Below are 16308 nucleotides of genomic sequence, written 5' to 3'. Positions count from 1 at the left end.
ATACAACAGGAACAAGAGGAACAGGCTTTTCCTCCCGTGCTAATGTGCGCGCGCAGAATACGGGAGGAAAAGCCTGTTCCTCTTGTTCCTGTTGTATCCTGCTCGCGCAAATTAAATGAGTATGTACCGTTTACCATGCACCTTTTTTTATCTTTCGACTTAAGATCTTTCGATTTTCGATCTTTGCGTTCCGATATTTGCGTTTTCGGGCGTTTCACATTCGGGCCCGTGAGGTAGACCCCTTCTATACATGTTGTATAAGTATGTATATCGTTACCAAATAAACTAAATAAATCTCGTCATATTTATTAAAATAAGAATGAAGAAGTCATTACTAATTATTACAAATATATGTATCATTAAATTTTTGAATTATTTTCTCAAATTTGTTTCCTATGCTGAACGAATTAATGACATTGTTACTTTATGCTAATATCAAAATATTCCAATCAAAACTGATAAAATGCAATGGTTTAATAAATGCCAACAAATAAGATTCCATCGTACAATTGTAAAACACACAAAAAAATCAAAAATCGTCAGCAAAGTCCCTACCTTTTCTTTGTCCCTTTTTGAGCGCTTTTTCTTCAAGAAGATGTAGACCTACTTCAAAGGATTCTTCAACATCAATTTTTTTCTCTTCTTTTTTTCTTTTTCTATCAGCTGGTCCATAGTACTCGTATGTAGGTGGCGGCGCAACCTCAGCACCTTTCCTTTCGCTCGGACATTTCGTATCAATTTTTACACCATCATCTTCCGCAGCTTCATTTCGAATAGGCACAGGATCAAACGTAACACCTGTATTCACGCTCGGATCGAAATATTTATTTTTGATATCGTCTTTCCTTTTTTTAGTTGTAAAATACAATGATTGATTCGATGCAGCTGCTAAACTTGTACCAGGATTGTCCATCGAATTTGTAGGCCTTACGTCCTCCCAAGTAGGTGCTCTCAACGAAGAATCTCCTTGTGTATCAAAATAAAATCCTCTGTCGTCAAAAGACGTTGATTTCTTGTTGCTATATCTTGATTCCGATTGCGGTGCAAACTCCTTAGGTCTTTCCTTCCTCTTTTTATCTACCCACTCCTCTTGAGTCATGACTTTGTGTCGTTGTTTTTCCGAGTCTTCTTTCCCCAAATCCCATTCTCTAACGAACTTTTCCCTTTCTTTTTGCGCCTCGATTTCTCTAGCTTCTCGTTCTTTGCGAGAATTCTCACTTGAAGCCTTCTTTTGTTCCTCGACGAAATCCAACAGCATCGAAGTTACAGACGGAGCAGATTCTGAAAATTTTCAAAACTGAACTTAATGAAAGTTCATTAGGTGATTTAGATTCATGCAGAACGAAAATTTTACTGACCTGGTTCTTCTTCTTCGGGTGGTAGTCCAGCACGAGCACGTTGTCTGGCTCTGGCAGCGCGTACCCTCAACTGGAGAGCATGCTCGCGTTTAGCACGTGCTTCTGAGGCAGCTACACGTTCACGTTCAGTTTCCTCGTGTAATCGTTTCAGCTCGGCTTGTTGTTTGGCACGTATTGCTTCATCTCCACTAAGAGCATAATATCCAACACCATGGGTTCGGGCCTCTGTATTAAAAAAATAAATATACATATATTAGTAACATTGATTACTTTTTATAATATTGTATAATTTTAAATGTGATAAATACGGCATTAAATAATACATGTTCTAAATTTTTTTTTTGTACTAATGTACAGCAGCAGTCACATAAAACGGAACGCTTAAGCGAAACATGTTTTTGCGTGAAATTTCGGTAATCTTATATAAAACCAAAACCGAAAGTCATTTAAATGATAGGTTGTACCATAGTGCATTCGTGTAATACCAAACGTGAAAAAAAAAAGTTGACAAAAATGAGTTGGGGAGAAATTTAATGGAGGGCAGATTTTACGACCGTGCGTTGACTTCACGGTTAAATGAAATTTGAAATGGAAATAACACTATACATATACATTTTTAATTTTATTACAGTCACATATTATTATTTACAACTTATAAAAAAGAAATTAATATTTTGTAGCGGCTCCTTTCGATTTTATAACTTCTTTTATTCGGTTTGGCATGGAATCTACTAAAGTTTTTAAATTTTCGATTGGGAAGTCTTCGTACCATATCTTTTCTATTATTTCTTTCAACGATTTAAGAGTAGTAACATTGTTCTTCCTTATCCTGTACTTGATACCCATCCATAAATTTTCGATTGGATTTAAATCGGGACTATTGCCAGGCCATGGTAGTGTCTTTACACCCATTTCTTGTAAATAGTCCCGAACCAAAAAAAAAGTAAAAAAAAAAAATCAGTTTTTTGATTGAAATTTTATAATTTATATTCAATGCTATCAAATAAAATGAATACTCACTAATTTAGCTCGATGACAAGGGGCAGAGTCATCTTGAAAAATTATATCATCAGTATATGAAAGGTGGTTTTCCATCGATGGGACAAAGCTTTCTTCTAAAAATTTTTTATATTTTTTTCCATCGATGGCACCTTGTAGAAACTCCAATTGTCCAATGCTATGGTACGAAAAGCATCCCCAGACCATTTGAATTGGAGGATGCTTAACAGTTTTAAGGGTACAATTTTCATTATACCTTTCGCCAACTTTCCTTCGGACATACGGAAAACCATCAGGACTATAGAGGTTAAACTTTGATTTGTCGGAAAGTATCAATCGTTGCCAATCTGATGGACTCCAATTTTCATGTGCTTTCGCCCATTCCAATCGATTGTTTTTCATTCTCTTGGTTAGTAGTGGTTTTTTTGCAGCTTTCCGACCGTACAGTCCAGCTTCTCTGAGTCGCCTTCTTACTGTTGAGTCGCTGATTTCCATGGAAAATTGTGAAGATACATCTGTTCTTATTTCTACAGCAGTTTTGAATCGCTGCTGTAAAGATAATCTGGTTATTACACGGTCTTGCCTCTCCGATGTGCATCTTTTCAGTTCGGTCCCCTTCTTACGATCAAAACTTCCAGATTCTCTTTTTTTTTATCAGTATTCTCGAAACAGTCAATATAGAACATCCCATTTTCTTGGAAATTGACCGAAAGGAAAATCCTGAACTCGCCAATGTCGCGATTTTTACACTCTTCTGCAATGATAACTGAGCTCGTTTTTTCATGTTGACGTGTTAAAATTCGAATGTGATGCTTTCTCCTCGAAAACCCACACTAAACTGAACTCAAATCTTAGAAAACAATCATATTTAGAATATTTGGTCGTTAAAAACCCTACACATAAAGGGATAATCCTTTAATGACCTCGAAGTCGTAAAATTCACAAGCGTTCCGTTTTATGTGACTGCTGGTGTATGTATGTAATACCAAATTATCCTAATAGTAATTATTCCTTATATACACATGTACATAAATACATATATTAATATACGTTTAAATGACTATAATTTTTCACATTGATAAAACGTATGACCTATTTTTACGGCCGTCACGTTGTATACAAAATAGATAATGATAGTACGAGAACCGAAAGGAATACTGTAATCTACATGTAAATATAAATGTACGCGTAATATAAAGTATAATACAATAGTTAAATGTAATTTTTTGATACTATAAGCATAAAATATAATGAAACTTTCTGTTTTTGAAATTCTATACGTAAATGAAATGATCATTATGATTCGTAGCACAATAGTTTAATCGCGAATTCTTCTGGGATTTTTAAAAATAAATAAAAAAATATATTCAAATGCTTTGTTCCCTCATATTCAAAAACGCTTGGTATTGCCTCTTTTATATTTTCTATGGACGCCGGCAATATCGAGATTATGCTTGAGAATCTCATTGTTGTCTCGGTGAAATGAAAAATTAAGCAGTTATATGTTTCAATGCCTAATCCATATCAATAACAGTATTATTAATATTTGCGAGAAATATTTTATTGAAACTATTTTGAAAATATTTTATTGAAACATTTATAAAAAGTTTCCGAGGGCAAGATGTTATCCTTTGAATTTCCATGGAAAGCGAATTTCCACAGACCTTGTTCATATTATTAGTTTTAAATATAAATGAGTAATTTCAGCGCAAATACACCTCACGGTGGAACGAGGCCAACCTCAATTATGCATTTAGGTGAGGTCAGGTGAGCCCTACAAGATCAGAATTCAGGAAACTGAAACCTGGCCGAGTTAAGAGAATAATATGCATGGGTAACGGACAGTGTTTCCTGCAAGGGGGATAAGCATAAATAATGCACATGCAAGCCGGTATATGCACCAACGATACGAGCTCAAAACGAACCTCTTATTCAACATCATTAGTAGCACTAAGATATGCAATGCAAATAGAAATTTAGTAAAAAACAAAACGTAGACCTTTACGTAATAATAGAGCAACTGGAAATATGCACAGTTATATACAGCACGTAGTGATTGCAAAAAAAATCTGTTTAATAATTCAAACGTATTTACTTATCACTAGTCAAAATAGCTCCATAAATATACATATGTACATATGTAGATTCTGTGTAACCTTACCGCCACCTGCGCCATTATTTGGACCTGAACGACAAAGACGAATGCGACTATGTTTAAGACTCGATTAATCATGGAATTTTCCGAGACCACAGAACAGGAATGTTTAGCAGACCTGGCAAGAGAGGCGAGCGACAATAATATAGCACAGGACGAAACGCTCATCTATTACAATTAGTGTGGTCTTCAATGCATCCTAATGAAAGACGAGCACTTGGGAGACAACGAGACGTCAGCAAAAATTACTGCATGGGTCATTCGTATCACTGAAATGACACAACAAGGAATATGAATCAAAACAAGAGTGCAGTGCAAATGCTAATTTTCAATAGTCACGAAAAAATGACACGATTGCTATCAAATCTATATAATGAGATCATTATAATTGAGTTCGAGATCAATCAAGTGTTGAAGCCGACCTTGCGAATTACTCGAGCGACATTATAAGGTGAAATAATATGCGATGGCCTTTGGCGGTTCAGACTTAACAGGTCACTGGTTCAATTTGAGGAATTATTTGGCACACCTAGCTAACCGTGGCCGTCAGACCATGATCGCACTAACTTTTGTGAAACTCAATTAGGAATGCTAGGTTGAAAGTTTCACCGCGCCTACTATGCGGACGATAAGAGTTCAACCGAATCAATATGCATAACGTTAGAAGTATGTAGATTCTCAAGTAAAATTCAATTCGACTATATACAAACTAAAAACATTAATAGTAATTATTGCTGACCATTTATGGATGAGAAAAATCGAGATGAAATATGCATGTGTACAAGCATATGTACTATGTACATATGTATAGGTTTATGTTACGGACTTGCACTTTTCATAAAATAAGCATTTTTTTTTACTATGTTAAAAATATATGTACACATATAATATAAATACATATATGTATATAAGCCGATATATTTGAGAGTGGCGGAATCCAATTTTCAGTTCCAAAAACACTATTCCTGTTTGATTTAATTCAAAAATTATTAGCACTTCTTTTAATTCGATATGTCCCGAATCTGGGAAAAGCAGAATAAATGTATAACATGCAGGGGATAAATCGATGCATACATATATGATATTTGAAATAAAACATTTTTTTAACTCTAATATGAGACAAACAGGGAAGATTTTCATACTTGATAACAGAATGAATAATATGTTAAAACCTTTGTATAATTATATTATATAAGCGAAACCGACAATGAGAAGTTGGCTTAAATAATGGCATCCATTTCTCAGAATAAAATTATGGCTCGACTTAAAACCGGCGACTAAATGAGGAAATAAGAAAAATTGTAAGAGATTTTAAATGGATACAAAACATTAGCGCACCTCTGTAAGTAAACAAAACAAATTTGCATCAAATTTCTAAACTTCAATTATCATGTAAAAATCAACAAATTTCCGCATTTCAAAATATACATTGTAATCATTTTCAAAAAAAAATCCAAAATAATAATAGCACATTTTCAACCCCAATGAGTCGCACACATATGTAACTATGTGCATATATGTACATAATATACAATACACATAAATCTACGGATTGGATTAAATCCTTCGAATGCAGAGGCAAATTTGCGAACAAAAAGGGGTCGACAAGAGAGGAAATGCGCTTGTCGACCCGAAGTTCTTGCCAGATTCCGCAATAAAGTATCTCCGGCACTCAGGATAGCTTAAGCATTGTGCTGATTACCTGACAGCTCCCACATCAGGATCTCCGGGATATTTGTCATGCAAGAAACCGCCTTATTTTCCTATTCATTCATATTCTTATCAAAAGGCGGCAAGGATATTTTTTATATTACTAAAATAAAGTTAGGATTATGAAAAATAAGAGCATTTTAAATGGCTAACTGTTTTAGTGGAAAAAAAAACGTTAAGACAAAAACATTTGACCCAGTATTAATGAAGGTCGAGTTTCAGTTTAAATTATGAAAAGAACATTAGCAGACATCATTTTAAAATCAATAAGACCTTTTGATGAATTATTTATATGGACTGAAAATTATACGTTGCATTATATAACAATTTTGTACTAACTTTGAATCGCGTGAGAGACAAGTGAGAGTGTCTTCGGACATTATAATGGAGACAACATCGATTTTCTTTTTCACTTTAAAATAGAATTCGCAGAAAATACGTATTCGTATATTTTAATCGAAAGGAAAGAAACAATTTTTATGTTTCTCCAGTTTTTTACGCATCATGAACAAAAGAATTATTCAACAGCAGCCAAAAGTGGTACAGTCAACGGAAGTGCTAGACGTCCAATGAAAAATGAATGAAAAACGTAAAAATGGAGAAAATTTTACTGAATATATACATTCTGAAGGAGCCACTCTAAAAAGAAAACTCCTTGAATTACTGGACGAGAAATAGACGTTGAAAAATAGAAGTAAATAAACACCTATGTATATACATACAAAGTATGTATGTATGTATATATTTTAAAATCAATTTAAATTACATACATACATACATACATAATACATATTACATACATACATATATCTTACAGTTTGACTACATAAGTATTATACATGTATCCGAGTAACGAAAACACGAATAAGTAAAGTAAGAAGTAAGATAATTAAATTATTTCGCAAGAGTTATTTTTTCATTTTGTATTTTACAAAAGACGTTGATTTATAATAATAGCACAACAACAAATCTTAATAAGAAAATATTCTCAAAGACACAAAGCTTTCCTTCAACAATGTACACTTGAAAAAAACAGCTCACAGTACGGCAAAATACTTCGACAAGTTTTGATCAATCGTTATGTCTTTTGAATCAATGAGAAAATTTAGTCCTTTTGTTATTTCTATATGTATATGCAGTGCCGAAGGCGCCCCTCGCCTATTTTATTTTTATTTTTTTAATAAATAATATAAATTTTAAGAAGAATTCGATGTGTTTTTGAAATATCCATTTGTATATATGTACATCAAACTACATGTACATATGTATGTTTGTACATATTATGTACTTTGTTCGAGGGAGCGTTATGCATGTTTTACTTTTAATACTTTTGAGTTCTGAGAAATTGACCGAACAAACGAAAATTTTCGGAACCTTACAAACTCTTTTTTCGAAAGAGACTTACTATATACATATGTTTGTTTGTTCGTGACAGTCAATTTAATAAATAAAAAAACGAATGAGTATTCAAAATAAATTTATATAAAATAAAACTTCAAATAAATATAATATAATAAAATGTTAACTATTAGATTAGTCATGTTTAAGCGGTTTATATTACAAATACCGAGCGAAGCCGGGTAATACAGCTAGTAGTAATTTATAATACATAAATACTCGATTGAGTATTTTTCTATAAAAAATTATTTGAATTTGCACAAAAAAGCAAGAAAATTTGTCACACAAATTGAGAAGGTTTTATTTGTTCCATTCATAATATAATACATACATACAATAAGCAGTGGAAAATTCAAAAGTCTCATTCATCTACGTACGCTTTTGAAGCAATTCAAAATTTAGAGTTGGAAATGCGTTGTGTTCGCGAGTATATACATACATACATACATATGTACATATATACGTGTTTACTTGATTATCTACGTCAGAGGTTCCCAAACATAATTATCCCACCACCCCCTTTTTAGATAGAAAAATACTCGCCTTATTTAAGTGAACAAAGAGATAATGTCAATTTATATATGTATATACATATATGTACGTATGTATCTATATATGTAGTTTTGCCATTAACACAGAAATAACAGGTTTTGTTTTGATTAATTTCAAATTCATTATTTAGCGTGTTGGAGTTTCAACTTTGATTAATTAAATTTGTTATAAGTGTAAGTCTGTCAAATATTTTATGTCATTTTTTGAATCAATCAAAATAGTTCGAAATACATCATCTTTGGTTTTAAAAACTGGATTGCTTGAATCATATAATTTAACGACCTACATATGTCGTCATTCACTCAAGATTATTGACAACTAAGTGTTGACAATGAACGATAGAGTACGTATACATACATACATACATACATACAGATAATGCATTCGGCACCACATCTTTTAAATATTCCAGAAACTCCCTAATCACTATGAATATTATACAACAGATGAAATAACTCCAACGCTCCCTGGGGCGGTAGTATGCCCCACTTTGGAAACCACTGATCTACGTGATCCACGTATCATATTTCTGAGTGTGTATGTATGTATGTGCACACAAACTCGGTGCGAGGGTTTTATAACGTAGGAATTGTCTTTTAAGTATATCTCGATAATAATTTATTGCCGCGCAAGGAAAACCATTTTCCACCTCACCCTACGCGGGCTATAAAAAATAAATTTCCTTTAATCCCTACAAGTGAAATATGGCACATATTCACCAGAGATTTAACAAGTCGACATATAACATAAAACGAAAATGTAAAACCTGCAATTTATCGCTAAAAGCAATACATTTTCAACATTAAACGTTGTGTTACAATGTCGGCTCCGATTTCCAATTTCAAAACATTCTATTATCAAATTTTTGAAGTCCAAAAATTTCAAAATGAAATAATTAAAAAAGATAACCGAATGGATTGAATTATTATAAATCCAAATGGCATAAAGTTTGAAAATAAGAAGGTCGATATATTCGATATTCAATATTTTATTCAATAATTTTATTTTTAATCCTTGAACTAAATAACTATCAATAAAACTAGACCAGGGTTTCCCAAGCTATGTTTCGCGGAAAACTGGTGTTCCATGGAACCTGAATAGGTGTTCCGCGAAAAATTTGCTATGATTTTATAGGCTGTAACACATTTAAACAACTTCTACCTCAAATTGAAAGGGTAGTGATGGTCAATCTCAACTGATGTTTATGACGTCAAGAATCTAAGTACATACAGGTGGAGAGTTTGAATAGAAATTGAGTACAGCAATTAAAATTTTGGAAAAAGTACTACAATATAAGATAAAGTTTTTAATATAAGAGATAAAATTAAATATTGGATTTCATCAGTTTAATCTATGTAATAATTTTGATTGTTTTCCTGCCTTTAATGAATTACTTAAATTTAAAGTAGATCACTAAGTATTTTAAGGTACCTACACACATAGAAAAGTAATAATAATAGAAGGGTCCTTACGAATAAATAATTGTTGTCAATATTACGCGGTACGTCTCTATAAATAAGCTACAACGCACGGAATACAACCGGATCAATTTATTTATAAAAATGTATCCCATGTATTTTATTGTGTTTTTGAATTCATTGTGCAGTTTTTACCGATGCTTGCCCATCTTGCAAGTAATATAAACAAACAGAGAAGATTTATCGGACATACGTCGAGCACCAAGCATAAAATACGATTGATGATAAAATTATTGTCTGTGGACAATCGTCAGCTGACAACAATATGACGCCTAAAGCCACTTCTATTAATATAACATTTCTCTGACCAACATAACTGGAAAACAACTATTTTGCAATATTTACCGAAAACTAGCTGGAACGATTCCTGGGTTCGGAATCCATTTTCCGTCACAGCTAAACCAGTAGGCTTCAGAGCAAGTGATTATGGAAATCTAATTGATTTACTCGGTGACTCTGATTTGAAACAAAAATACAAAGATCAGCCATTAAATGATTTCTGAGCAAGTTAGTCAGAAGAATACCCCAATATGAAAAAACGAGCTATTTTTGTTTAACTTCCGATTTCTACATCTTATTTATGCGAATCAGAATTTTCTAATTTTGCTGCAACGGTTAAAGTGCAGGAACAGGCTCGACGCTACCCCAGATATAAGAATTGAACTCAGCTATATAGTGCCTGATATCAAGAATATTTGCGATACAAAGACATCAAAGTCGTTAATCGCTTTGTTTACTATATTTAAAAATAATTATGAAATAGATAATAAGCGATTTAATAATATATTTTATTTTATACTAGCTGAACCCGACATGCGTTGCATGCCACAATAACGCATACAATTCCCGTTCCCGTTCCTATTTTGGGGCGATTTTTCTTCCCGTTCCTGTTCCCATTTGTCGGAAAAACGCAGGCGGCGAACCCATTTGAAATTATTCAATTGTTTGTTTATATTACTCTAACAACGCAGGTGGCGACCCCAAAATATTTGAAATTATTGCGTTGCAATGCCATTCATTCCCGTTTTTCCCGTTTCCGTTCCCGTTTTTACAGAAACCATCACCGACATGCAAACAATAACTCCTGTAAGTTTCACCGCAATCGGTTGAATGGTATAGGCACGCATACGTGACAGACAAACATTGATTTATATATATATATATACATATATAGATTTAGCCAACTTTAAAAAGTGTTCCGTTAAAATTTCCCGATTTGCAAAGTGTTCCATTGCAGAAAGAGTTAAGGAAACCTTGTACTAGACCGCTCTTTCGTACTATGCAGTACTAACTACGAACATTAAAAAAATACTGGAGCCTTAGCTTAAGATTAGGCAAAAAAAAAAAACGATTAATTAATTCAATCATTGTCACTATTGTCTTGTACGTGTGTTCTGTGAACAACGTTAGACATTCCAACAAAATTTCATACTATTTTCGCAAAACTTCACCGAGTTATTTCGATTTGTGAGTACGTAGATATCTTTTCATACCTCTTACGAATAGAGGTAATTCTACGTCAAAAAATGTAATATTTGAACATAATCCGCATTATATTTCCAGACTTTGATCACCGTCGACGGCAAACTACCATAATGGCCTGCAGTCATAACCATCAAACGCACAAACCCCTCACCCAAAAACGACATCAGCAATTCATATCCGCACTTTGCACCGCAACCACGGCGGAAAATTACCAGTTAACCAACCCCCTGTACATACATAGTCGGGAATGGCGGAAAACTCTACCCAAGTACGCATACGCAATAAGCACATGCTCGAATACGGCGAAAACGATTTCATTAAACTCTGATACAATTTGGGCACGATCGGTGAATCGGCCGAGATTCGATCTGCATTGAATCGGTTGTTCGCGGGGCCAAACTGTGAGTCCTCTCCCTCCCCTTGTGCGCGGCGCAGAGTATGGTCCCTCCCACGCCTCCCCCTCTGCGAGTCCTCCCCCTCAGAAACAGTCTGGAGATCTCCTCGTGTGGCTGCTACCCTGGCGGCTCTCGGTCAGTCTGGCCGCGACCGCACACGGAGCACTACGCGACACTCCACGCAGCTCAACTCGAAAAAAAGTGAGTGCACAACAAACAACACACGACACGTGCTACACAATCAAGTATACATGCATACATATTATACGTGTTTTTAAAGTCTCAAAATTTTAAATTAGACCGGTAGACTGTGTGCGAATACTTTTTTAAAATAAAACAACAACTACAGGACGAAAGGAAAACGATCAAAAAGAAAACTCGACGACCCACTTTTAGTTACTAAATGTAAAAATAATTAAGAGTGGCGTTTCTAGCACTTTTCATGTAAATCAAAAAAGAAAATATATAAACAGTGAGGAAAAATACCATTTACAAATCAATAACACATGATTTTGAAAAAATAGAAAAAAAATTAAAACTAAAATGAGAGTTTATTAATTGATATAGTTTTCCCATTTGAAAGAAAAATTAAAATCAGGTTAAGCTTAGCCAATGTATTGCCACATTTTTTTCTAGGAGTTTTCCGTTGCCTTTCCTTAGTGATTCTTGTGATATCCTTTGAAGTTTTCAAGAACGTTTTCTATCTGTAACTATTAATGTTCAAACTTGTTCACTAGAGCATAAATTGTTGGTGCTGATGGAGCACTTCTAATACCGTAATACTAAATTTCATCTCTGCGAATTGACCATTATGCAGAAAAAAAATTACAAATTTGGTATTTTCTGCACTCGGGTGCGATTTTATGATTTTAAATTCAAATACAAAGTCAAAATATATATTTATTATTTAACGCACTTTTACTGCACCTTGTACATACATACATATACGATAAAAAAATATATATACATAATACATAATAATACCGTACAGAAAACATAAAACGTACTGTTTACGACCGAAGTTATTTTTCTTTTACTATTATTATACAGTTAAAGTTATACCTATACACCTATAGTGACAACTTGGCGGATATTGCTAATATTAATTTTATATCAATATGCAAATAACAGTTGAAAAATTATGATTGGTAAATTCTTGAATTAGATAAAATACTCTACAATAGCATACTCCCAATAAACATGCACACATACATATACATACGTAAGTATGTACATAGGTGTTAATTTAAATATACTAGATTGTACATACATACATACATACATATATATATCGGCAATAAGTCACCGTGCGTGAATTTAGTTTCAATTTGCACAAGTGTTTACCTTAAAAATAAGATACGAGCTGAATTCTCACGTCGCTTTTCATCGGTAATAAATTAGCAATACAACAACACACGTCCCCGACATAACGAATGTGATGATATTTGAATAAAAAATAAAACGACACCTTCCACTTGTACAAATCGCTAAATTTAGATAATAAAAACCCACGGCCGATAACGATCGATTTCAGAGCTCGCTGCAAAAAAAGTTCCAACTGCTTATCGAAGACGACCAAAAACTTTTTAACAACAGATCAAAAGATTTTCATCTGCGAAAGCTGCGATCATTTCATACATATATGCAATTAAAAACATCTCGGCGTACGTGGCAAAAGCGACGAATGAAAAGTGAGAGGAAAATATAATTTCCCTAATCTACCCGCGTACACGTTACGATACCGCCGCATAATATTTCATCCATCCAGAAAAACTCAAAAAACCAGAAAAGAGGAGGAAAAAGTATAAAAAAATTTGCCTAAGCCTACCCACCCCCGACCGGCATCCACCGACCGACCGTAAATCATTATAAAACGTCTAGCGGAGAGGAAACAACTTTTCAAACGGATATGAAAACATCTCATTTCGAGTCGTAAAGTTTTCGCATTTCTGAGAAAAACAATAATCGCTCGAGATAAAAGGGTGGCGGCAGCATCCCCGTGACAAACTGCTCAAGTTTCCGACGGCCCATTTGCAAGGAGTCACGCGCCCACCAGACAGCCAAGTGTGTGTGCGAATTTTCACGCTACGCACTTCACAAGTGTGTGAATTTTCATAGTATTTTGTAGTCTAACGTATGTATATGTGTGTGTATGTTGTATGTTATTACGCGGGAAATCGCGACCAAAATGTCGTCCGGATACAGAGAAGCGCGCGAGTATAACTTATACTCCCATACATAATATCAAGCGTCAAGTTTCTATTATAATTTGTTTCAGCCCTTATAAATCCTCATACCGAAGTGTCACGTCTCGCTCGGTAAACGTCATAACTTATTTTAATGGAAGGCCATTATCTAAATACGTAATGTAGTCTCGTGTGGTATGTTCGCTACGTACATACAACATCCCTATGGAAGTATGCAACACCGAACTGAATTCGAGAAATTCCCAAATGATTCCCATAAAATTTTAATTAATATATAAATTCATCAAAACCTACGGAATTCATGATTTGAACACTCGATGTGGAAATCACGCTACGTATGAATAATAGGAATGTGGAAATCACATGTATACAACTATAATTTTACATATGAACATTCATATATGCACATAGATATATACATATGTGCTACAACCAAAGATTACATCAAAATTGTCAGCTTTATCATATTCATACATAAATACGTTTCATCCATAAAATCTTTACATAAGATTAAAAGAAAAATAAATGTAGGTATATTTAAAATTTATTTATTTATTTATTTATTTTTTAAATTCTCGTACAATCGTGTAATTCATATAAAATAAAAATGATCAATATTTTTTTTAATCGGCTCTTAAATAGTAATGAGCATATATCAAGATAAGATACAAATTAAAATCGATGGTTTTATAATGTGCTTTTTCAAAAAAAAAAAGTGTTAGTAACATTTAAAAGTAATAATAAAGGTGACGCATGGTCAATCGATTACAATAAACAATCAGAACAACAGCATTTTGTCCATAAATAAGAAACAGTCAAGCGTTCAGGTGAATTGATACAGTGAATAAATTCAGGCCTGTAAAAAGTATTCATATATAAATATGTATGTATGAATTTTATATTACTGTTAAAAAGCATCAAAAACCAAAAAGACATATTAATTGAGTGAGTACATAATAAACCTAGAACGAAATTTGTTCACCAGAAAGTAATACTTACGTACATATATAAATATTATACCTACATACAAAAAACTTGTACAGAAACCGATCATACTTTCTCAATTTTGATCGAACGGCGATACCGTAACTTTTTTCAGACTCGTTCGCTTTTCAACGCAAAACTTTCTCGTGCGAAATTGACTTACGAGTATTTCGACACCCGATTCTATCGCTATATGTATACATACGTGTAAATAAAATATACTAAATCGGTAGCAAGTGGCGATTTCCAATTTTTGGGAAATCGTCTGTGATGACGTTGAATTTTCACATGGGCGTTTCGTAATCGATTATGACCATCATATCATTTCGGTTTACCGTTATTATTTTAATATACTATACGTAATAGACATATCACAAAGAATTTCAAATCACGAAGTACTGACAAAATCTACGAGATCTCGATCAAACAAAGAAATTCGCAATCGGAAATTCGACGGAGTGCAACGGAATTTCAGCGATTCGGACAGAATGTCGAGATTTGGTTTTAGACAGTTCTCTGTGCAAATTTCAACATTGCAGTTCGAATAATTTAAATATACAGAGTACTGTACCGACTATGCGCTACCTATGTATCATAGTTACAAACCTATAAAAAACATAAAACTGCTTATCACTATTGTCCGGTACTGATTTTATGTTTCGCGATAATTGTTAATTGATATTTACAATCGGATTTCTTATCGCTTTAAAGAAATTACTAATGTATATTTGTAAGACATAGGTAGCTGTAAATAATTCAAGGTTATACATACATATATACTGCATAATATATACAACTCAAAATCCCATAATAATAATACATTTAAGACTTTCGCTCGTTCAATGCAAAGGGAAAAAACTTTCTTTTGCAGTTAATGGCGCAGCATCCATTCTTCGTCATAGAAAGCCGACCCTCCCACTGTTTACAGCATTTAGCATGTAAAGAGATAAACTTAATCGCCACAGAGAGAAAAGAAGAAAAAAAGCACTTCGGTGGAAAAAATTCACTTTGATGGCCAAGTATTCCTTTATGTTAAACGATAAAAACTGGCGCTCATCCCTCACCCCTCAACTGAAAACTTTTTAACAAACGACGTTAAATTACAACTCGTCATTAACGACATTGCTGCAGTATTTTCGTTGCAATTTAAAACAGCCCCTTTATTCAATCTCAAGAAAAATTCCATACTATTTTAAGTAGACAAAATTGAACCATCGGAAATTACTATAAAACTCGTCACTACAATAAAAACGACCTTATTGAACAATGTCATATTTTCGCATAGCTTCAAGTAGACATATTCAATGTGGAATCGTCTGCACCCGTAGACATAAATGCTACAATAAAATAGTTTTGACAGCTATTGTATGTGAATGGCAATAGCATCTCTTGTGTCAAACGTACGCGCGATAATTCAAAGCACGTACAAAGACAGCGAAGCTCCGTAAAGCCGCCAGAAGCGTAGCGAAGCTTGACCCATGGCTCGTAAATTTGAGATTTCCTAGACTAGCGGCAATAAAAGAGATATATTTGAAAGCGCTTTCTCAATTAATTTAAATCGGTTTAATAGCCCAAAACATTAAGCCG

The 16308-nt window shown here is 33.7% G+C and overlaps 2 protein-coding genes across 2 annotated transcripts in view; one reads left to right on the top strand and one right to left on the bottom strand.

Annotated features, from left to right (window-relative positions):
- Window positions 1-291: 291 nt before the first annotated feature.
- LOC143911074 (uncharacterized) overlaps window positions 292-16308 on the bottom strand; it is a 53460-nt gene continuing 37443 nt past the window's right edge. Inside the window, exons 6-7 of the mRNA XM_077429800.1 lie at window positions 1359-1583; window positions 292-1281 (exon numbers count right to left, since the gene is read on the bottom strand). Of these exons, the coding sequence (XP_077285926.1) occupies window positions 530-1281; window positions 1359-1583 (977 nt within the window). The 3' untranslated portion in view covers window positions 292-529. The remainder of the gene's footprint in view (window positions 1282-1358; window positions 1584-16308) is intronic.
- Window positions 11408-16308, top strand: part of LOC143911091 (uncharacterized) — a 40096-nt gene continuing 35195 nt past the window's right edge. The window contains exon 1 of the mRNA XM_077429830.1: window positions 11408-11731. The gene's annotated coding sequence lies outside the window, so the exon portion shown is untranslated. The remainder of the gene's footprint in view (window positions 11732-16308) is intronic.

The sequence above is a fragment of the Arctopsyche grandis genome, chromosome 4 (assembly GCF_051622035.1).
Source record: "Arctopsyche grandis isolate Sample6627 chromosome 4, ASM5162203v2, whole genome shotgun sequence".
In the NCBI taxonomy this organism is placed as follows: Eukaryota; Metazoa; Arthropoda; class Insecta; order Trichoptera; family Hydropsychidae; genus Arctopsyche; species Arctopsyche grandis.
This window is presented reverse-complemented; position numbering and strand designations above follow the sequence as displayed.